The sequence below is a fragment of the Equus przewalskii genome, chromosome 10 (genome assembly GCF_037783145.1).
Source record: "Equus przewalskii isolate Varuska chromosome 10, EquPr2, whole genome shotgun sequence".
In the NCBI taxonomy this organism is placed as follows: Eukaryota; Metazoa; Chordata; class Mammalia; order Perissodactyla; family Equidae; genus Equus; species Equus przewalskii.
The window spans coordinates 21,632,142-21,654,659 of record NC_091840.1 but is presented as its reverse complement, the minus strand read 5'-3'; the positions used below and the strand labels follow the sequence as shown (position 1 = coordinate 21,654,659).

The following is a 22,518-nucleotide window of genomic DNA, read 5'->3' as shown; positions in this document are numbered from 1 at the left end:
CTTTTATATATCTGAGCCAGCGCTGTTTATAAAATTCTTAACATATTTTCTTTGTTTTTGTTTAAATTTGTTCCTCAGTGGTCCTATGATTGGCTTATGTTAAAATACTTATGACGTATTATGAGCGGCAGTTTAGAAATTACTTCATTTTATAGTTTCATTTGGACTCCTCATATTGGTCCTTTGCTCTTTGGAATATGTTTGTGGTTTCCCATGTTCAAAGAGCCCTCCCGTTTTAGTCCACGTCAACCCCCTTGATTTTCAGAGGAGGCTGTTCCACGTGACACTCTGTCCAGATCGCTAAGGCTAAGAGTAATTGTGCTCCTGTTTTTAACGATTACTTTTTCCTTATGGATATTTAGACTGAATTCTCTTGAATATAGACATCAGGACATCCACTGAATTGAAAGGGTATCTTTGGTCATGCATAATTAAAAGCTTCCAACTCATTTACTCCAACATCAAATCAAATTACCATTATAGTTCCTTTGATTTCAACCAATTTGAAATGTGTAAATATTGTTCATATTCCAGGCCAGGAATCTTTTCTTTTGAACCAAATAACACAGCATATATTAAAGTATCTAGCAGAGTGCTTAGCTCCTGGAAGAACCTTAATAAATGTTTACTGAATCTAATTTTGAATGGGTGGAGTAAAGGGATGATTCATGGAAGCCCGTACCACTTATGAATGATTAAATGGAACTTTCAAGCTGTGGTACCTTTCTTGAAGGAAACCTTGTTATTATCAAAAGAGACGAGGAAATGCTGAAATTTTTCTTCTACATTTAGTAGTTGAACCGAGGCTCAGGAAAAAACATCTGGGAGTCACGACATTTTGAAGACGGCACCGCCATCCATTTTATTCTCCTCTGAAATGCATCATCTTGCGTGTGATCTATCCTTACTGCCAATGAAATGATAGGGGTAAGTGCTGGGAGCTTGTAAATAACTCGGAAAATGTTTTTCTTAAAGTGTCCTGTTGTATTTTGTCTGTTGTACTCAAACCCTTACGAAGAATTGAAAAATTAAATGATAAAGGTATTTTTGTTCTAGTTTTGTGTTAACTTCTTAAGAGAATATCTTTGCCAAGTGCAAAATATATAGTTGTTTCAAATTTCTAATGCATGTGTCTGACAAATGGTGATGGTGGGGCTCACTGGGTACCTCCTTAGCTAGTTGTTCTGCTCTCATCTAGGCCAGAGAGATATTCTACATACTTACAGTAAACAGGGGTGAGTGTTGGGAGTTGAAACCTAGAGAGCATTTTGGGGATCAGTGGGAGGAATATAATAGGCTAAGGCATAGAAATTAAACCGAAATGCTCTTGGAAAGTAGATAATATCTAAGAAAGACTCTATGGTAAATATTTTAAAATTTATTTAGTAGGTAATACAATTTCTTTAGATATTGGCATGCATAAAGGAGAACATCTAGTATATTAAATGAAAGGAGATTAAAAATAGTAGAAGTACACTGGGTAGAAATCCCATAGCTTTGGTCAACCTGAAATTTTTAGCTAGAAGTGGCTCCATTAGTCTAGACCTAATCCTAACAGATTAGAGCATGTGTTTGAATAACTATGAAGGTTATTTAATGCATGGAACGTTTTTTTAACTGGTGGATTCAAGCATCGTGTAATTTGTCTTTAATCTTTCTGGTTTAGACTTTATGTTTAGGCCTTAGGATTACTATCAAAATGCAAATCCGCTCTTCTTGAATTCCAGCTAAAGGTGGACAAGCTTAAGGGTAGAAGGAAGAAAATAACTCAGTTTGCTTTGCACATTTAAATATTTTATTTGAAATTAACAGGGGATATTCAAGGAGAAAGCAGATCTGAAAATATATGGGGATCAAGAAATAGGGAGGAGAGCAGAGATGTCACTGAAATGAAGAACTACCCCACTCTCCTACCCTGCTCAGGCAAGGCAGGATACTCAGACACTCTGACCGACATATATGTTCAGTGGGCTAATGCAGCATATCCAAGAGGGTCTTGACTAAGATTTTTGTTATTTCTGAGCAGCTTAGAAACATTATGATACTCAGCAACCAAGTAAAATTGAACACTTCTTCAGAGATCAGCACAGTTTTGCTCTGCTTCCCCTTTCATTCCTAACTAATCAGCAACCTTGCTTTTAACAGGTGGACTGGCAGCAGATGGGCTCACAGCGGATGGGCTCACAGCAGATGGGCTCACAGCAGATGGGCTGGCAGCAGCAGGCTGGGCGGCAGCAGGACTGTCCACAGTAGGATGGGCGGCAGCAGGAGGCCTGGGCATGGTGCAGCTGGCAGCAGGATGGGGGGGTGCAGCTCACCACGCAGCAGGGAGGCAGGAAGGTGCCCTCCACGCGGCAGTCAGGGCGGCACCACCTGGTGCGGGAGCTCACAGCTCCATAGCCACCCTCTTGGCCACCACTGATGCCACCGCCAATGCCACTGCCAATGCCACAGCTGGTCTGGCAGAAGCTTGGCTGGCAGCAGCTGGTCTGGCAGGAGCTTGGCTGGCAGCAGCTGGTCTGGCAGAAGCTTGGCTGGCAGCAGCTGGTCTGGCAGGACCTTGGCTGGCAGCAGCTGGAGTTGCAGGTCTCACTGATGGAGCAGCTGGGAAATCCACAGAAGCTGGTGGAGCAACAGGCCATGGTGTCAGGAGTTGGGTTGAGAGTTGTGTTGTTAAGAGAAGTTTCTGAGTTTTGGCTGCCCCCTCTACATCTGGCCTTTTATACATTCCCTAGAGCTGCGTATTTCCCCAACATTTAGCATCTTTGCTTGATACTATTTGAAAAGTGGGTCTCTGATTGGCTAACACCTGAGTTGTTTAGAAAGTTATAAATAGCATTTCAATAGTCTGCTTTGTCATTGCTCAATTAAATCTCATTATGTTTCTTCTTTGCCCTCTGGAGCAAGTGAAGGCTCATTGTGGAAGCCAATCATGGCAGCACCTCTTTATGCAAGTCACATGACAGACTAGACTTGGGCCAACCATTGCCCAGGCTTGCTTGGTCATACCTGTCCTTTGATAACCTTTAGGCAGAGTTTATCTAAACTTAACATTTCCTTCCAAGGTGGTCACTCAATTAAGGATCATGATTTCATAAGCAATTTGTCCAGACTTGGAATGACTAACATTAGCGTCATCAAAACATGAGCTATCACCTCATCATCAACATTCGAAAGACGTATGTCTATGATCAGTTTGTGCAAGATATAGTGTCCTCAGAGCTCTAAGGAGTATTTTTTCCTTTGATCATCAGTGTACATATTCTCTCCTGAAACCTTTAATGTCTTTTGCTAATAGATTGTTTTCTGACTCTACTAAATTAAAAATATGGGCTAGCAATGAATACACATTTTAGCAAGTCAAACAGTGCATAGGAATATAAAGAAAGTTAGTATTTTTCCCCCCTTCCCCCAAAGATACACATACCTTCCAAAACTAGTAGTCCAGAGATAATCAGTATTACCAGTCTGATGCATGTTCTTTGACATCTTTCTTCTTGTTTTCACAAACAGAAACCACCATATACACACATATGTCTTCTACTTCAGTAAAGTTTGGTCTCCTATACATGTTTGTTTTTGAAAAATTAAATTGTAGTAAAATCTTAAAAGTTTATATGGAGGCCTTCACTAGGTTTGGTCATGTATGTCGTCCAGATGGTTTAACAACACATTGCTTTCTCAAGGCTTTATCCTTGAAGTGGCTCCCATCATGGGAAGGGTAGGCAGAATATGCATTCCAAGGACAGGGGAGGAGCCTCCGATTGCCCAGATCCAGCTCTTTGGTCGACTGGTGGTCACGTCCTCTCAATTACCTCCTCCAACAGCTACCATAAACATGGGTGTACAAATATCTCTTCCAGACTGTGCTTTCAATTCTTTTGGGTATATGCCTAGAAGTAGACTTGGTAGATCATATGGTAATTCTATTTTTACTTTTTTGAGTAACTGTTTCCCATAGCAACTGTACCATTTTACATTCCCACTAATAGTGCACAAAGGTTCTAATTTCTCCACGTCCTTGTCAATGCTTTTTGGGTTTTTGAGAGTAGCCGTTCTAATGTGTGTGAGGTGGTCTGACATGGTGATTTTGATTTAAATTTTTGTAATGATTAGTGATGTTGAACCTCTTTTCATGTGCTTGTTGGCCATTTGTATATCTTCTTTGGAGAAATGCCTAAGTCCTTTGCCCAATTTTTAATTGTTTTGTTGCTCTTGTCGTTGAGTTTAGGAGTTCTTTATATATTCCGGATATTAATCCATTATTGGATATATGATTTGTAAATATTTTCTCCCATTCTGTAGATTGCCTTTTCATTTTGTTAGCTCTGTCCTTTAATGAACAGAAGTTTTTAATTTTGATGTAGTTCAATTTATCTATTTTTCACTTTTGTTGTCATATCCAAAAAGTCATTGCCAAATCCAATGTCATGAAGCCTTTCCCTTATGTTTTCTTCTAAGAGTTTTATAGTTTTAGCTCCTGTATTTATATCTTTGACCCACTTTGAGTTAATTTTTGTATATGGTGTAAGGTAAGCGCCCAACCTCATTCTTTTGCATATGGATATCCATTTTTCCCAACACCATTTGTTGAAAAGACTGTCCTTTCCCACTGCATGGTCTTGGCACCCTTGTTGAAAATCATTTGGCTGTGTGTATGAGGGTTTATTGAAGGGCTCTCCCATTCTATTCTATTCTATTCTATTCTATTCTATTCTATTCTATTCTATTCTATTCTACTCTATTCTATTTGTCTATATGTCTGCCTTTATGTCAGCAACATACTGTTACTGTTAGCTGTGATTACTATAGCTTTGTAATAAAGCTTGAGATCAAGAAGCTTTGTTCTTCTTTCTCAAGATTTCTTTGGCTATTTAGAGTCTTCTGTGTCCCATACAAATTTTAGGATTTTTTTCTATTTCTGTGAAAAATGCCATTGGTATTTAGATAAGGATTGCATTGAATCTGTAGATTACTTTTGGTAGTATGGACATTTTAAGAATATTAATTCTTCCAATCCATGAGCATGGAATACCTTTCCACTTACTTGTATCTTCTTCTGTTTCTTTCATCAATGTCTTATGGTTTTCAGTGTACAGATCTTTCACCTTCTTGGTTAAATTTATTCCTAAGCATTTATTCTTTTTATACTATTATAAATGGGGTTGTTTTCTTAATTTCTCTTTCTGATAGATTGTTGTTAGTGTATAGAAATGCAACTGGTTTTGTGTATTTATTTTGTAGCTGTAACTGTACTGAATTCGTTGAATTGTTCTAACAATTTTCCTGGTGGAGTGTTTAGGGTTTTCTATATATAATATCATGTCTTCTGCAAATAGAGATAATTTTACTTCTTTATTTCTGATTTGTTGCCTTTTATTTCTTTTTCTTGCTTAATTGCTCTGGCTAGGACTTCCAGTACAATGATAAATAGATTGGGTGAAAGTGGGCATCCTTGTCTTGCTCCTGATCTTAAAGGAAAAGCTTTCAGTCTTTCACCACTGAGAATGGTGATAATGTGGGCTTTTCAAATATGGCTTTTATTATGCTGAGGAAATTTCCTTTTATTCCTAGTTTGTTGAGAGTTTTGCTTTTTTGTCATATAAGAGTGTTGAATTTCATCAAATGCTTTTTCTTCATCTATTGAAATAACCATGTGTTTTTCCCCGCTTCATTATGCTATGTGATGTAATACATTGATTGGTTTTCATATTTTGAGCCATCTTTGCATTCTAGGATAAAATCTCTCTTGGTCATGGTGTATAATCCTTTTAATGTGCTTTTGAATTCTGTTTAATAGTATTCTGTTGAAAAATTTTGCATCAATACTTATCAGGGATATTGGTTTATAGTTTTTTTTTCTTGTAGTGTCTTTGTCTAGCTTTGGTATCAAGATAATACTGACCTCACAGAATGAGTTCAGAAGTGTTTCCTCCTCTTCAATGTTTTGGAAGAGTTTGAGGAGGATTGGTGTTAATTTTTCTTTAAATGTTTGGTAGAATTCACAGTAAAGCCTTCTAATACTAGAATTTTCTCTGTTGGGAGGTTTTTTTTTTTAATTACTGATACAATCTCCTTATTAGTTATAGATCTATTTAGATTTTCTATTTCTTCATGATTCAGTTTTTATAGGTTGAGTGTTTGTAGGAATTTATCCATTTCACCTAGGTTATGCACTTTGTTGGCCTATCCTATATACATTACTCATTCTTTTAAATAGCTATGCAGTATTCCAGAGTATGACCATACCACAGTTTATTCGATCATCCCCCAATTGATAAATCCTCAATTGCTTTTAGTTCGTGCTTTTGAATTTTAAAAAATCATAGAATTTTAAGCTGAAGGAGGCTTTAATTGGATCCAGATTTAGGTGTATGAGATGGTCACGTGATGTAGGGGACTGAGCTCTTAACTGAGAATTAATTAATTACACTAAATAGTCTTCTCAAACTTGTTCTACCATTAAGGGACTGTGAACCTCAGAAAAGTCACTTAATCCCTCTGAACATTGGTTTACTCATCTGTAGGATGAGAGGATCTCTCAGACACCTCCAGGGCTAAAATTGTATAATTTCTCTACCAGATGATTCATGCTTTAAGGGTGTGATCTTCCCATGTCTGATTTACCTTGGTATCCTACATAGTACTTTTGGACCATTTGCTTACAGATGCTCAGTAAATGCTTGTTGAATAAAAGAGGGAATGAATGATTAGCAGTGTATGATAATGATAACTAGTCAAATTTGCATTTTACCAAAGTCACTTTTATTTTATATTTTTAAGTTTATTATATATTTGCTTTTCTCAGCAGGAGCTGTTAGGTAGTGATACCTGAAAGTGGTCGGTGGTTAGAATCAAAGGGGCAAAATGTGTCTCCATTTCTGTTCTGTTGTTCAAGGGTATTTTCTGGATGGGATCAGATCTCTAGGTGATGTGTTATGGAAACTGAGTCTTTGCTTACATGTTATCCTTTGTTCATGCTTTCTAATTTCTTGATTTTCATTAATCCATGAATGAATAAGGCATTGTTGTTTTAACCAAAGTAATATTCACAACAAAAAAGAATAACTCAGGGGCTGGCCCCGTGGCCGAGTGGTTAAGTTCGCGCGCTCCGCTGCTGGCGGCCCAGTGTTTCGTTAGTTCGAATCCTGGGCGCGGACATGGCACTGCTCATCGGACCACGCTGAGGCGGCGTCCCACGTGCCACAACTAGAAGAACCCACAACGAAGAATACACAACTATGTACTGGGGGGCTTTGGGGAGAAAAAGGAAAAAATAAAATTAAAAAAAAAAAAAAAAAAGAATAACTCAGTCCCCTCCAGTTCCAATTCCAATGAATTAATCTTAATCCTTGTCCAAAAAGCCACCCAAATTCATGAAGCATTCCCTGATACTTGTGCTTAAATATGTACAAATTCATTGTATATTATATATAAATGCATGTATACGTATAATAAATAAATGTGTATTTCTGAGTGAACATTTTAAACCAAAGTAGATGTGTTGATTCTAAAATTAGAGCAAAATCTCTATTATTCTCACTTTCAGTTTAGAAACTGGGAAATAAAGTTTTAGGAGTAAACATCCCCATCTAACCGAAAGCACGTATCCTCAGAGAGGCTTCCCCAACTTATAGTTCTCTTGCTTTGCTCGGCAAGACTACAGGTAAATGGAAGAGTGTGTTTTATCAGCATACATTACCATTGTTTGAAGATTTCCTGGAAAAGCATTCCTTTAACAGACATGAAAGAATAGGTCCTGTTCTGGCTCTGGATTCAGAGGTGCTGACTTTAACTTTCCAGTTGTGAAAGCACTGTGTGAGGTCAGGATATGGTAAGAGAGCCTGTGCCATTTCTGAGGCCCTCAGTAACCACCGTTGCTGTGTCATTTTATGGGGATTAACCTCCATTGGATCTGGTCAAATTTCCTAATGTAGTGTAAGAAGAGCAGTGTGGGATATCAAAACCAGGTTAAAAATCTTTCGTATGATTTTCTATTAAACATACATCATGAGCACACTCAATGAAGAAAAAGAGATATGTTTGCTGCACCAAACAGATATAATTTATTTGACTTTAGTATATTATTCCTTTTTCATAGGAAGTGCAATTTGCAGGACTGTGGAGTATAGGAGGTGAATGTATCAGAGAAGGGCAGATGGTTCTTCCATGACCTTGGCAGCACTGAAACACAGAAAGTAGGATCAAATGCTTGCTGAAGATTGGTCCCAAGGCAAATTGGTTTTCCCATTTTGTGAGCCAAATTTGTATTTTGGCAGACTCAGTGGGGAGATCAATGTCTTTCCAGTATTGAACGGAATCAGATAGGTCTGTGGGGCCCAAATATTTGGTAACTCCCACAACAAAAGCCAGATAAAAGGTCAAGAACTTGTTAATGGTCCAGTGGTGGTTGAAGAGATTCTTAGGTCATGAATTGAGCTGGAAGTTGAAACTTCAAGTTGGCAATCAGTAACCTGGCTTTTAGCAGGTGGGTTCACAGCAGATGGGCTCACAGCAGATGGGCTCACAGCAGATGGGCTGGCAGCAGCAGGCTGGGCGGCAGCAGGACTGTCCACAGTAGGATGGGCGGCAGCAGGAGGCCTGGGCATGGTGCAGCTGGCAGCAGGATGGGGGGGTGCAGCTCACCACGCAGCAGGGAGGCAGGGAGGTGCCCTCCACACGGCAGTCAGGGCGGCACCACCTGGTGCGGGAGCTCACAGCTCCATAGCCACCCTCTTGGCCACCACTGATGCCACCGCCAATGCCACCGCCAATGCCACAGCTGGTCTGGCAGAAGCTTGGCTGGCAGCAGCTGGTCTGGCAGGAGCTTGGCTGGCAGCAGCTGGTCTGGCAGAAGCTTGGCTGGCAGCAGCTGGTCTGGCAGGACCTTGGCTGGCAGCAGCTGGAGTTGCAGGTCTCACTGATGGAGCAGCTGGGAAATCCACAGAAGCTGGTGGAGCAGCAGGCCATTGTGTCAGGAGTTGGGTTGAGAGTTGGGTTGCTTTGAGAAGTTTTGAGTTTGTGCAGCGACTTCCACTTCAGGCCTTTTATAAGCCTTGGCCAGCTATTATTTACATAATTCCCAAAGTCTCTTCCTCATTTGTGTTTAAAATAACTTGTCTCTGAATGATAATTGCCCTGAACAAATTGAGTTATTTGTTCAACCTTTTGAAAGCCTTTAAAAGTTGATTTAATTTGGTCTTTAATTAAGTTTCTTTACCGTGGTCAAGTAGTCACTAGCATTTGTTGGGTGCATAACCCCTAATTCCTCATATTTGTTAAAATTTGCTCATTGCCCAAAGATTAATTGACTGATGCCTCACCTTTAGGGAATGTCAATATTATTCAGTGTTAACTCTGATAATTGATCTCTTGGGTCTCACGTGACAGTATAATTCTCAGTCACATGGCCTCCAGTGTTGACTGCTGCCCCTTCTCTACCTTTCCCATCTTCACTTTGCCTGTGAAGCAAAGTGGTTCAGCTGGCCAGAAATGTGGATGAATTGTCACTGATAACATTTTTGGAGTACTTGTCACGTGCCCAAACAGTTCTGAGTGCTTTGCTTGTACCAATTCATTTAATTTTCACAGCAATCCTATGGCATAGGTATCATTGCTATTCCCATCATTCATGTGAGGAAACTGAGCCACAAACAGATTTAAGTCATTTCTCTGAGTTCACACTAAGAAGTGCTGAATCTGAGATTTGAACCCATGACATCTGACTCCACACTAAACTGTTAACCCCTACAATCAATTCCCCCTTTTCCACGTAAGCAGTTGTTTTAGGGAAAATCGAAGGCTGAAAGCCAGATGTGAAAATTTGCCCTCTTCTTTTGGGCATTTTTGAGAGTAAAGGGAAGAAAGGCAGAGCTTACGGTAAATAATAGCACCGTTTATTAGAGATTTCTCTAGAGATTTTATTTTATTTTTTAGACTGTATAATAAGCACACTTCAAGAAAATCTCAAGTGCCAAAAAAGTGAACTTGCTTGACTTGTGACATCATCTATTCTTTGATTTTACGATAGTCTATAGATTTAAATTTTTTAAAAATTGAGGCATAGTTGATATATAAGATTGTATTATTTTTAGGCATACAACATAATGATTTGATATATGTATATGTTGTGATACGATCACCACAATAAGTTTATTTAACAACCATCACCACGCATAGCTACAAAATTTTTTATCTTGTCATGAGAATAAATGTTCTTAACTGCATAAAAATCATACTCTTAATATATTAATATTGGAGTGTGTGGCATACTATAGTGTGTTAGATCTGCAGTAGCAGTTTACTGTAGGTGCTAGAGACTAATCCAATTCACTGGAAAATTTGTATGATTTGAATGAGGCAGCTGAAGATGGTTTTGTTTAGGTGCAATGAGAGGTGATCTGGCTTCCATGGAGCATGGACTCTATTACAGGCAAACGGAAGTTAAAATGCCACTCACAGGGTTGGACCAGAACCAAGTGTTAGTTCTGCTTCTCCAGAAATAACAGCTTTGAGTATCGATCACAACTCTTAAGACATTTTCAAATCCCACATCAAATTTGAATTAAATGATAGGGTTCTTTGTGAATCTTTCGCTTCTTCTCCTTAAGCAAATCTACATCACAGGTTCTTTGAATAGCTATTTTTCCACCTTGGATGCTTGAAATGTGTGGATTTGTCATTGCTACAATCTTAGGAGCTATCTAAATTCATATATAAATTCAGCAGAATCTTCGATACAAAAAAGATTTATTAACTCCCTTGCAAAAAGTTCACATGTTTGAGCAGTTGAAATACATATTAATAAGGGCACTGGAGATAGTAGTGTTGCATATCAGATTTCCATTTCTGTGCTTTTCTACTGTGGCGTTGTTTTCAACATCTCCTTCAGTGCAAAATTTAACTCAATTTTCATGTTTCTGGTCTTTAGCTGCCCTTACAGAATTATTAATAATAAAGTGTTTTAGTCAGAGTTCTCCACAGAAACAGAACCAATAGGATAGATTGATGGATAGATGATAGATAGATAGATTTATTATGAGGGATTGGCTCACACAATTACGGAGGCTGAGAAGTCCCACCAGGAGCACTGAATTCTAAGGACAGGAGAAGACGGATGTCCCAGCTCAAGCAAGAGAGCAAATTCGTCCTTCCTCCACCTTTTTTGTTTTATTCAGACTCTCAACGGATTGACTGGTGCCCACCTACATTGAGGAGGGTGATCCATCTTCCTTACTCAATCCATGGCTTCAAATGCTAATCTCTCCTGGAAGCACCCTCACAGAAACACCCAGAAATAATGTTTTACCAGCTATCTGAGCATCCCTTAGCCCAATCAAACTGATACTTAAAATTACTCATAACATAAGATATGATGCATAAAATTTGAGAATTCTCCTCCTGTGCCACAGAATGAAGACTAATCTGAACATTCCCTTAGCTCCTCCAAAGAAATCAAGAAAATAAAGTTCTTTCCTCCTACCGCTTAAATCCACTTCTTCTTGATTCTTTCTCATTCAAATAGAGTAAGAAGCTGTATCATTGGTGATGCTTCCCTCTGTAGATTTTCTACCCTGTTTAAATACTGGGTACCTTATCTATGTCTTCTTTGGGAAAAAAAAAATACCAGTACCTTTACATTTAAAGCTTTTTTTAAATTACTGTGCCTATTCTTTTTGGTTTTCATTACTTCGTTTAAGTTAGGGCCCCAGGCCATTCCAGTACCACAAAAAGAGAGGATGTGTTTGTTTGTTATTCTTGAATTTTTGTCTTCTGTTTATAGATACTAATGGGTTGAGTTATCTTTCTTTAAGATGTCAGGTTCCATTTTTCTAGTTACAAGTTTTGGGGGTTCTTCCAATTCCTTAAACTCTCTTTTATCAGTTCTTGAAATCAGTTGCATCTGCCTTACTTAGATTCCTGAGAAATAAGGCATGATTCATGCACCAACCAAATGAATACTCTCAACTTTTTTATTTTTTGGTGAGAAAGATTGGCCCTGAAATAACATCGGTTGCCAATCTTCTTCTTTTTGCTTCAGCAAGATTGTCGCTGAGCTAACATCTGTGCCAATCTTTCTCTATTTTGTATGTGGGACACTGCCACAGCATGGCTTGATGAGTGGTGTGTAGATCCACACCCAGGGTCTGAACCATGAACCCTGGGCCACTGAAGCGGAGCGTGTGAACTTAACCACTACACCACTGGGCCAGCCCCTGAACATTCCCAACTTTTTATCCTAAACCATGTAACAAGATCTTTCTCTTCCCTCTTGAGTGCCAGCCTGGCTCTTTTTGATGCTTCTGAGCTGAAGCCCTTCTAAGTAAGAAGTGCATCCAACCTAAATCTTCCCAACCTGATGGGAGACAGGAGAGTAGTATATGGGGGGAATAGAGTGTTGACCTTGTTTGAGAGATGTTGTGTGTGAATTTGTAGGCTGTGCCGTGATGGGGGCTCTGTGCCCTCAGAGGAAGGAGAATCTTGTTCTTCACACAAAGAGCTGTAGGATCAACAAGCTGTGTATTTCTTGGGCTATGTCCACCAAAAGGTAATGCCTTTTTCTAATTCTTGTGAAGTTGTGCTGGTGGACACCCATCCCTTTGATTTTTTATTTTAAATTGAGGTGAAATTCACATAACATACAGTTAACCATTTTAAAGTGTACAGTTGAGTGGCATTTAGTGCATTCACGATATTATGCAACCACCACACCTCTCTCTAGTTTCAAAACTTTTTCATCACACCAGAAGAGCACCTAATAACCTTTAAGCAATCACTCCTCATTGCCCTCTACCTCTAGCTGTTGGCTCACCACTTTGATTTTATGGCCAAAGATTTTATCCAGTAGAATGGAAGCTCTATTATGTGTCTTTTATTTCATCCTTACTTCTTTCTAGAACTCTCTCTGGAGATTAGAATAAGCATGGGGTTAGTGTATGCCAACATCATGTTGATTTAAATACATCCCAGTGATGGACATTTATTTTTTTTTCTACTTCACAATATATGAGAGAATTGTATAGGTATTATAGAAACATCATTTCATTTCATCATTCCCTTTGAATGAAATGAAGTGATGAGCATCATTTCATCATCCATCATTTCATCATCAAATTCCCTTTCATCATTTTCCAAAGTATATTTTGAGGAAGATTAGTGTTACAGGATGTTAGTTGTCAATAAGTGAATGGAGGATTCCCTGGTTAAATGAAATTGGGAGTGATGGCTGTAGAGATTCCTTGATTGCAGGACATCCCAGTCCCTTTAATATTCTAATGTGCTTTTTATATAAAACTTCAATATAGTGATCACACATACAAAATTATTTGACCACTGAATATTTTTTCCCCTTTGGGAATCTGAAGGGACTAATTGTCAGTGTGTCGCCTATTTAGCAAGTGACCTACTATCTTATGCCTGGAAAGGATATTGTAAGTAATAAAGCTCAATTCTCTCATATTCCAGGTTAGAAATAGGTGCCCAGGTAGGTGAAGGGACTTGCTCAAGAATTCATGGATGGTTAGCTACAAAGTGGGGACTAGAACTCAGGATGTCTTTACATCTTATGGTATTACTGTAAAATCTTGTGTTTACTGTCTTTCCAATTACGTATTATCCTTTTTATACCCTTGTTGATGGGCAGCACTGTACACAGAATCATATATGAATGAAATGAGTGGGTTTGGCAATATCTCAAGAAGCTAAACGACATAAAATTCCTTTTTGTAGAACTGATCTTCTGGAACTCCGAGCCCATCACTTCGCACATGTGAGGACCTGGGGAAGCAGTTCCTAAATACCGATGTATTCTTTTAATCATATATTTTGGCTGCAGAGTATTGGCCAATTTAATGGCAAAACAAAGGAAAACCACCTTTTAAAGACCATTATTAAAAGCACAATAATAAAGAAAAACCATAGCGCCATGCCACATTTACTGAGATTTTGAAAAATCCCAGTACTCCAATATCAATAACAAATTTCAAAGAAAAGAAACCTCCAACAACGACTTCATCACTGAAGAATGACAAATTTTATTAAATCTAAACCCAACGAGCTGTTGAAATATTTCAGACGATATTTATAGTAAAGTATTCCACATCCTTTTCACATTGTAGGACTTCTCTTGATATCTGGGTCTATGAAATACTTTTGTCTTCCATTACAAATTAATTTACCTCTTAGGGAAATTATGTAGCCATGTAACAAGAGGTTGCAAACTGGGTTATAGGTTTGGGGGCTCAGTTTATTGGGACTCCATTGTGGTTAGTTTTGAAGCGCCATTTTCTCAGCATTCCCATCAGAAGGATGTTTTCAACAGGTGGGCTCACAGCAGATGGGCTCACAGCAGATGGGCTCACAGCGGGTGGGCTGGCAGCAGCAGGCTGGGCGGCAGCAGGACTGTCCACAGTAGGATGGGCGGCAGCAGGAGGCCTGGGCATGGTGCAGCTGGCAGCAGGATGGGGGGGTGCAGCTCACCACGCAGCAGGGAGGCAGGGAGGTGCCCTCCACACGGCAGTCAGGGCGGCACCACCTGGTGCGGGCGCTCACAGCTCCGTAGCCGCCCTCTTGGCCACCACTGATGCCACCGCCAATGCCACCACCGATGCCACAGCTGGTCTGGCAGGAGCTTGGTTGGCAGCAGCTGGTCTGGCAGGAGCTTGGCTGGCAGCAGCTGGAGTCACAGGTCCCACTGATGGAGCAGCTGGGAAATCCACAGAAGCTGGTGGAGCAGCAGGCCATGGTGTCAGGAGCTGGGTTGAGAGTTGGGTTGCTTGCAGGAGTTTCTGAGTTGGGACTGCTTGTTCTGCTGGGGCCTTTTATAGGCCTTGGCCATTTCCTATGTTTGTCACGGACAGCATTTTTATCTTATTACTCTTTAAACAGGCTTTTCCAGGTCTCACTGATTGTTCAAATACTGAGTTATTTTAAAGATATCTCCAAATTGATTTTTCCTTGTTGCTCAGCTAATACTCACCAAATGTGTTCGTTCTTGGTAGAAGTGTTGATGCTTTGTTTCCAAACAGCACTGTAATTTCCCCTCAAGTCTCAGCCTCCATTCTGCACATATGATCACATCACCTGACAAGGTGACTCTCACTCGTTAGACAACGCAATTTTGGGGTCATAGTCACCAAAACTCAAGTCTCCAGAAGAACATTCTTAACCATTGACCATCGTTCATGTAAGGCTATCTTTACATTTTTTAGATCAATGAGAGTATAGTCTCCACAGCCAGCCAGATAGAAACTCTGATAAACTCCATATTCATAGAATTTCATAGATCTTTCCAGAAATTGGATCGATCCAGTTTCAAGATCTCTCCTGAGCTTCACACATTCAGACTTGAAGAAACATTTATCACTCAGGAGGATATATGGAGCAAACCCTGTTTCATCCCAATTTACTGTGGCTATTTTGTTAGCACATATTTAAAAGAAAGGTTAAAATGTATGTCCAGTAATTAGGAAAAAAATCACAAAAAATTTTAAGTGTAATTTATACTTCTCTATGAAAGAAAAGTCACTGCTTTATGGATTATCTAGACAGTATTTATTTCTCAAAAGTTGGATTCATTTTCAGTTTATGTCATTTTATGTAACTACACATTATATCCTATGAAAAGATGTTAGACCAAAGAGTATGACAATCAAATTTATAAAAGGAACGAATAAAAGAAAAAGTAGGAGGTAGGAAATACTTTTCCTGGATCACGGTGCTTGGGAGGCGGGTTAGGAAATAGATGATCAAATGTCGTTCAGTAGGTCTAAGTGCAAAGGGATTAAGATAAATTTCAGCAAAATAAAAATTGAAACAATTCCTGGTGGTTCCTAAAAGAAAGAATGTGATTTTCCATTGGAAGTTTAGGGCTACATGGAGGGAGGTTAAAAAAAAAAGTGATGGCCAAAAGAATACATCATTATGCTTGTGGTAAGTTTATTCCTCCCTGCCAACCATGGATAGAAGCACATAGTTAGATTTTATGAGGTGGAGGTATTGATTTGTACAGTGATAGAATTACATTAGAATGTGATTCATGCAAGTATCACTAAAGATGTTCATGTCACAAGGTAACCATGACTGTAGGTATGAAGATGAAAGGTGGTTAGATAGAATCATCAAATATTGGAGATCAAAAACTTAATAAATCATCTTGTCCAACCATTTAATTTTATAGGTGTAGAAACTGACATCATTCTTATTATAAACAGCACGTGTTTACTAAATCCTATTATGCATGGAGCACTAAAGGGTTCTACAGAAGGCAACATTCAGTCTTCCCACCTCATGTCTCGCTCTAGTGCACAAATCAGCATAGTCTTGATACAAAGAATTAATCAAGGAAAAGAGTCAAACACAGAACCATTCCCGTCAAAGCTCTAAAGTGGAACATTGATGTCGTGCTGCAGACAACTTCTAATTTCATCTTAGCATCAGCTGATGCTAGAATACGATTAAGTCTAGCAGAGGCTGCATTTTCGAGAGGTCAGTGACTTGCTCCACGTACACAGCTGGTACACAGCTGGAAGAGCTGGATCCCAAACTTCTACCCCTCAGTCCTGGATCACTTCATTTTACTTGATACTGTGCTGCTTTCCAGGATCGATTAGAGTTAGTAAAACTCTCTGTCTCCTGTTTTAAAAAAAATATTTTATAATAGCTTAAGAATAGAAATAGTGGTAGGCACGGCACACTACGGAGTAGGGATTTTAAACACACAGGAAATAAGCATAAATATGTTAAAATTCTTTTAAGTCTGTTCTGTCCGGAAGAGTTTCCCCTAGAATTACAATGTCACATTTGATTCCTAATTGTTTTTTGTCTCCCACATTCAGATGAGTTAATGTTCCTTCTGGGTTTCTATGTCTGCCATACTCTTCGTGTCTTCTCCATTCGACGGCCATCATCCTAGTTCAGTTTTTGTTATGTATCACTTGGACCAGGGCAATGGCCTCTTGATTCATTTCTGTATAGTCCTTACACATCTAGCCTTTGAACTTCTGTTTTTATAAGCAGCTACCGCAGGAATCATTCCAATGCCCAACTCCTGTCAGGGCATTCCCTTGCCCCAAGACTTTCAAGAGCTCCTTAGTGCGTCGAGAATTAAGGGCATACTCCTTTGGCTAGTATTCAAAGCACACAAATTTTCCAAATTTACCTTTCACTATTACTCTATAAATATCCGGTGCTCCCACCAAACTATCCTCTGAACAACCCTTCCTTCTATACAACGTTTCCATTGTTGAGGGTGGCATCTTCCCTGCAGACCCCAAAATCTTAACCCATCTAAAATGCTAGCTTCCTTTCCAATCTTTCTTGGTCTCCCTAGTCAATAATGACTTCTCTGTCGACACCATAGTGTGTTGTACTTTTCTTCATATTCTAATTTTCAGTTGAGTCATTGTGAATTTCATTCACCTCCCTAGAAGTTTCTTGAAGAGGGGAAAATTTTTAAGTCAATTTTAACTTCTGTTGTATACCATACAGTCTGTGACTTGCAGACGGTAGGCAGTTGGTACATTTTGTTATGTTTAAATTTAATGAAAATGTTAGAATGAATAAGTAAAACCAAATCTGTGTTTGCTAGGCCAAAGAAGGGAAGTTTATTAGAAAACAAAGATGCCACAAGACAAGGTCTAAGATGAAAAGAAGGAAGTTTCTACTGTTAACAAAGACTTGAGAACAGCCCAAGCCTTAATAGATGAGTCTGGATCTCCATCCAACTCCTAGTTGACTTGGAGTCTTGATGGCTCAGGGCAGGAGGTTTGTTAGGTAGAGAAATGGGAGTATGACTTTTCCAGAAGGTTGATTGCTTGCCGCAGGCAGCCAGTGCCCTGCTCAGCAGCGGGAGGTCCTGCAGACAGTGCGGCAGGGGGCCGGCTGGCAGAAGCGGGGCCGGCAGCAGGGGGACTGCACAGAGATGGGCCGGCAGCAGGTGGAGGCCCAGCAGCAGGGCCGGCAGACCACGGCCGTGCAGGACGTGGGGCAGCAGCTGATGGGGCGGCAGCAGCCCTCCTGCAGGGAGCAGGGGTCACAGCAGATGGGGCGGCGGCAGGGCTCGCAGATGGAGCGCGTGTAGCGGGGCACACAGGTCACGGGCCGGCACACGGTGGTCTGGCAGGACACGGGGCGGCAGCAGCAGGGGTCGCGGCGGAAGCAGGGCTGGCAGCAGCCTCTCCCAAGGCTCAGGGAGGAGAAGGTGGAGCCACAGCAGGAGCCTGTCATGGTGGTGTCTGGGTCTGGGCTGGGTTGGGCTGGTGAGAGGAGTTGAGTGTTCTCAGGTGTGAATGTCTTCCTCCTGCTCTGGGCCCTTTATATACCCTGGCAGGGTGATGATGATCCCTCTTGTTTATCTTTAGGCCAATTAAGTAGAATTTTGTTATGATTGATGGTTGTATTGCTCATACCATAGTCATGACTTCATTAAAGGACTCTTGTTGCGTCTCTAAGTATGGATGTGCTCATGCTGTTCCTCATCAGTGTCTAAGCACCCACAGCCATTTGAGGTGATGGCAGCTCTTGATGCTTCTTTTGAGTAGATAGCACCTGGGTAATCCCGGACAAGATGGTCCTAAAGGAACTGGAACATTTAAAAGAAATTAAACATACAGGGTTTTCTAGAACATTGACTAGGTCCTATCCTTGACTCCCAAGAGATCCCGTGAAAAGCCTACGCGTGAATCAGACAGGTGTTAACATGTCCTGCCATGTAGATTCCATGTGAATGCTTGTACATATCTCTTGATGTAATGGAGTGTATATGCCTTGAATAGGATCACAGCTCATGTACTTGAATAGGAAAGGAAAAGCCTATTTCTGTAAACCAGGTGAGTATTGGAATAAAACATACAAGACTGCCATGCATTTTTTCCTTTTTTCCAGTTCAGGTTGTGCGCAACTCGGGTCCTTCTGGTTACAGAATGCTGATTTTATCTCTGAGACGTGGCATTTTTAGACTTGCCTTTCTTATGCATGTGGTGAAGAATCATGTAATGAAACGCTTTTTCTTAATGTACCTTGACATGAGTGCTATGACTTTGAAGTGACAAGATGGAAGTTTTTCCAACCAACATGGCAAACATATACAATACACCATTCAGGGGAGGTGCTGTAAGAGGCCACACAGCTGTTCTGCGATGGCGCTGCCAGAGTGTGATGGGCCTGAATCTTCAGGAAGTATCGCCAGAGGCAGGTGAGGAATTGCATGGGGAAAACAGTCTCATTACTTTTCAGCTTTACCTTTCCTATTATTCACCGGATGGAGTTTTGGATCACTTTAGGATCATTCCCATTATTCAAAAGAGTGTGCCTCGGGCCCCAGGAGCTGAAGCTCCCCAAATGGAATTTCAAATGTAATTTCAAAACTTTAAAACGAACATAAATTGACTGCATGTCTAGTCACAACTGGGGAAACAGAGGAGGGAGAAGTCAAGCAGAGTCTCAGCACTGAAGATCTTTCACTGTCTTACACGTCACATTCTTTCTCTTGTCCATGGACACATGTGATCATTTCAAAGCAGTAACAAGAACCCAGATAAAAAGTTGTATATTCTGCTCCTTTTTTCTCCCGGCTTTATTGAGATATAATTGACATATAACATTGTGTAAGTTTAAGGTGTACATTGTGATGATTTGATACAGTATATATTGCAAAATATTCACCACAATAAGGTTAGTGAAGAGATCCTTCACCTTACTTAATTGTCATTTTGTTGTTGTTGTTGTGGTGAGAACATTAATGCTCTACTCTCACAGCCACTTCCACATATGCAGTACAGCATTGTTAATTATAGTCACCATGCTGTGCATTGGATCTCCAGAATTTATTCATCTTATAACTGAAAGTTTGTATTCTTTGACCAGCATCCCCTCATTTCCCCCACCCCTCAGCCCCTGGCAACCATCATTCAACTATCTGTTTCTATGAGTTTGATGTTTTTGATTCCACACGTAAGTGAGATCATACAATATATGTCTTCCTCTGTCTGATATTTCACTTAGTATAATGCCCTTAAGATCCCTCCGTATGTGTGTGTGTGTGTGTGTGTGTGTGTGTGTGTGTGTGTGTATATCCATTCATCTGTTGTTAGACATTTAAGTTGTTTCTATGTCTTGGTTATTAAGAATAATGCTCTTCTGAACCTGGGAGTGCAGATAGCTCTTCGAGACAGTGATTTCATCTCCTTAGGATATATACCCGGAAGTGACATGACTGGATCATATGGTAGTTCTATTTTTAATCTTTTGGAGGGATCTCCGAACCATTTTCCATAGTAGTTGTACCAATTTAAATTCCCACCAACAGTCCACCTGGGATCACTTTTCTCTACACCCTTGTCAGTATTTATTATCTCTTGTCTTTTTGATAACAGCCATTCTAACAGATGTGAGGTGATATCTCATTGTGGTTTTGATTTACATTTCCCTTCTTATTAGTGATGTTGAGCACCTTTTCATGTACTTATTGGCCATCTGTATGTCTTCTTTGGAAAAATGTCTTTTCAAGTCCTCTGCCCATTTTTAAATTGGATTGCTTGTTTGTTTTGCTGTTGAGTTGTATGAGTTCTTTATATATTTTGGATTTAACCCTTTATCAGATATATAGTTTGCAAATATTTTCTCTGGTTATGTAGGTTGCCTTTTCATTTTGTTGATTGTTTCCTTTGCTGTGCAGGAGCCATCTACTTTGGTGTCATCCCACTTGTTGATTTTTGCTTTCGTTGCTTGTGTTTTGCTCTTTTCAAGGCACATTGTCTCACAATCAGTTTTTCACGTTGCTTGGAGGTGTTCATGATGAGCACGTTTGTGCAAGGGAAGCCTCTTTGGAAGATGCATAAAACTCAAGTTAACTAGTCTCATTTCTCTGCTCCAAACACTTCTGATCCAAAGTCACTCCAAAGAGATTTTTCTGTCTCCTTTATAAAGATTCACGAAGACAGAGTGTCCACAAGTCCCTCAGTAAGCTCTTCTAGTGTTTATTCAGTCTAAAACACTCATCCTCACCCCACAGGCAAACTTCGTTTCCAGGCAGAGAAAATATGGCTCATGCTTCAGTAATACATGGCACAGAGCTCTGTGATTTGACACTGGCGGCAAGTCATACACTATTTTCTGATGCCACTTATCCTGAAACACTTATTGGAAATTTTACCACTTACTGGCTGTGTGTCTCTGAGCCGTGGGATGTAGTAATAGTACATAGCTAGGTTGTTATGAAAATTAGATGAGCTAATATTTGTCAAGCACTAAACGGTGCCTGGCACTTAGTAAGTGTTTTGCATCTGTTAAGTGAATAAACATATTTTAAAAGGTCATGTTATGCTGATGCCTTATAAACTCTAAATTTTGAATTTGGAACCAAGATGAACATATTTCAGATGGCAATTAACAAGTCCTTTCCTCAGTCACCACATATTATAAAAGATTATTCAGTGGGGAGTCTCATTAATAGCATGAAATAAAATAAAAATACCCAGAAGGAAGATACAGAGCCCCTTCTTTTGGATCACCAGTCTCTGTAGAGGGGAGTCAGGCTATTGTTGTAGAACCAACAAAAAGATGGGTCACAATTGTGGATAGTGACACAAACCATGCTGCGAACCCACAGCCCATGCGACACAGAGTGAAGTCTGAGAAAAACATCCCTTAAAAAAGTTTTGAAGCTGATTTAGACAGACTCCTACTGGTGATGGGCCACATACTTTGCATAACAAATGCTAGGGCTTTATTTAACGCTACTGTTGAACAATAACATTATGAACAAATTTTAATGTGAAAAATATTGTCTTGTTGTATTCTCAATTCCCTATAAAAATGGAGAAAACAATTGTACATATAATCTGAAATAGCTAGCAATTTTTTAAAGTTCTTAATTTTCACCTAATTTTATGCAATTGAGATGATCCTAAAATGTTAAGATATGAATTCAATGCTTAATAATTTGATCACATTTTAAAGATATCAGAGAAGTCCACTAAGTTTAATATAATGGTGCACTCTTCTATATATAATAAAGGACTTCTTTAGGAGTACAGACAGCTGCTGTCTACTTTATCTGCTTTAAATCCATTTAGACTTTCATGGGCAGGTTTTTAAGAGCAGTGCATAATCATGAGAAAGGTTTAAATATTTTTCCCAAAATAGATGTAGATTTTAGACAGCACATTTAAAAAATAAAATATACATTCACTTAAGAAATTATGTAATTAAGAAAAATATAAAGAATAAAATGAATATTATCCCCAGTTAGATTTTATTGCATAATGTTCTAGATATTTTTTTAGGCGTAAACATAGATAGACACACAGAACACATTTTTCCTCACAAAATAATTTAATATTTTATTTTATAGCTTACTTATTTTTTACTTAAATATATGACAGAACAATTGCATGATGTTTCCTAATAGGTTTACAATCTTCAACTATTTTCGGCATTTCTTCTACAATTATATTGCTTAAATTATATACTATTTGACTTTTTTCTTATTTATGCCTCATCTCCCTAAGTAAATTATAA

General features: G+C 39.4%; 4 protein-coding genes across 4 annotated transcripts; all 4 read right to left on the bottom strand.

Annotated features, from left to right (window-relative positions):
- Window positions 1-1,772: 1,772 nt before the first annotated feature.
- LOC139074046 (keratin, high-sulfur matrix protein, B2B-like) lies at window positions 1,773-7,297 on the bottom strand. The gene has a single exon (XM_070562003.1). It carries the CDS (start codon window positions 2,640-2,642, stop codon window positions 2,139-2,141), a length of 504 nt encoding a protein of 167 aa, XP_070418104.1. The 5' UTR covers window positions 2,643-7,297; the 3' UTR covers window positions 1,773-2,138.
- A 745-nt stretch (window positions 7,298-8,042) lies between these two features.
- On the bottom strand, window positions 8,043-13,973 carry LOC103564080 (keratin, high-sulfur matrix protein, B2A-like). Its single transcript, XM_070562004.1, has one exon. It carries the CDS (start codon window positions 8,968-8,970, stop codon window positions 8,482-8,484), a length of 489 nt encoding a protein of 162 aa, XP_070418105.1. The 5' UTR covers window positions 8,971-13,973; the 3' UTR covers window positions 8,043-8,481.
- A 36-nt stretch (window positions 13,974-14,009) lies between these two features.
- On the bottom strand, window positions 14,010-14,809 carry LOC103564086 (keratin-associated protein 1-4-like). The gene has a single exon (XM_008539638.2). The coding sequence runs from the start codon at window positions 14,740-14,742 to the stop codon at window positions 14,314-14,316; it is 429 nt and encodes a 142-aa protein (XP_008537860.2). The 5' UTR covers window positions 14,743-14,809; the 3' UTR covers window positions 14,010-14,313.
- A 2,770-nt stretch (window positions 14,810-17,579) lies between these two features.
- On the bottom strand, window positions 17,580-22,322 carry LOC103564081 (keratin-associated protein 2-1-like). The gene has a single exon (XM_070562005.1). The coding sequence runs from the start codon at window positions 18,223-18,225 to the stop codon at window positions 17,839-17,841; it is 387 nt and encodes a 128-aa protein (XP_070418106.1). The 5' UTR covers window positions 18,226-22,322; the 3' UTR covers window positions 17,580-17,838.
- Between the last annotated feature and the right edge of the window lie 196 nt (window positions 22,323-22,518).

Coding starts and splice junctions, on each gene's coding strand:
- LOC139074046 (XM_070562003.1), bottom strand. CDS start 2,642: ATGGCCTGTTGCTCCACCAGCTTCTGTGGATTTCCCAGCTGCTCCATC.
- LOC103564086 (XM_008539638.2), bottom strand. CDS start 14,742: ATGGCCTGCTGCTCCACCAGCTTCTGTGGATTTCCCAGCTGCTCCATC.
- LOC103564080 (XM_070562004.1), bottom strand. CDS start 8,970: ATGGCCTGCTGCTCCACCAGCTTCTGTGGATTTCCCAGCTGCTCCATC.
- LOC103564081 (XM_070562005.1), bottom strand. CDS start 18,225: ATGACAGGCTCCTGCTGTGGCTCCACCTTCTCCTCCCTGAGCCTTGGG.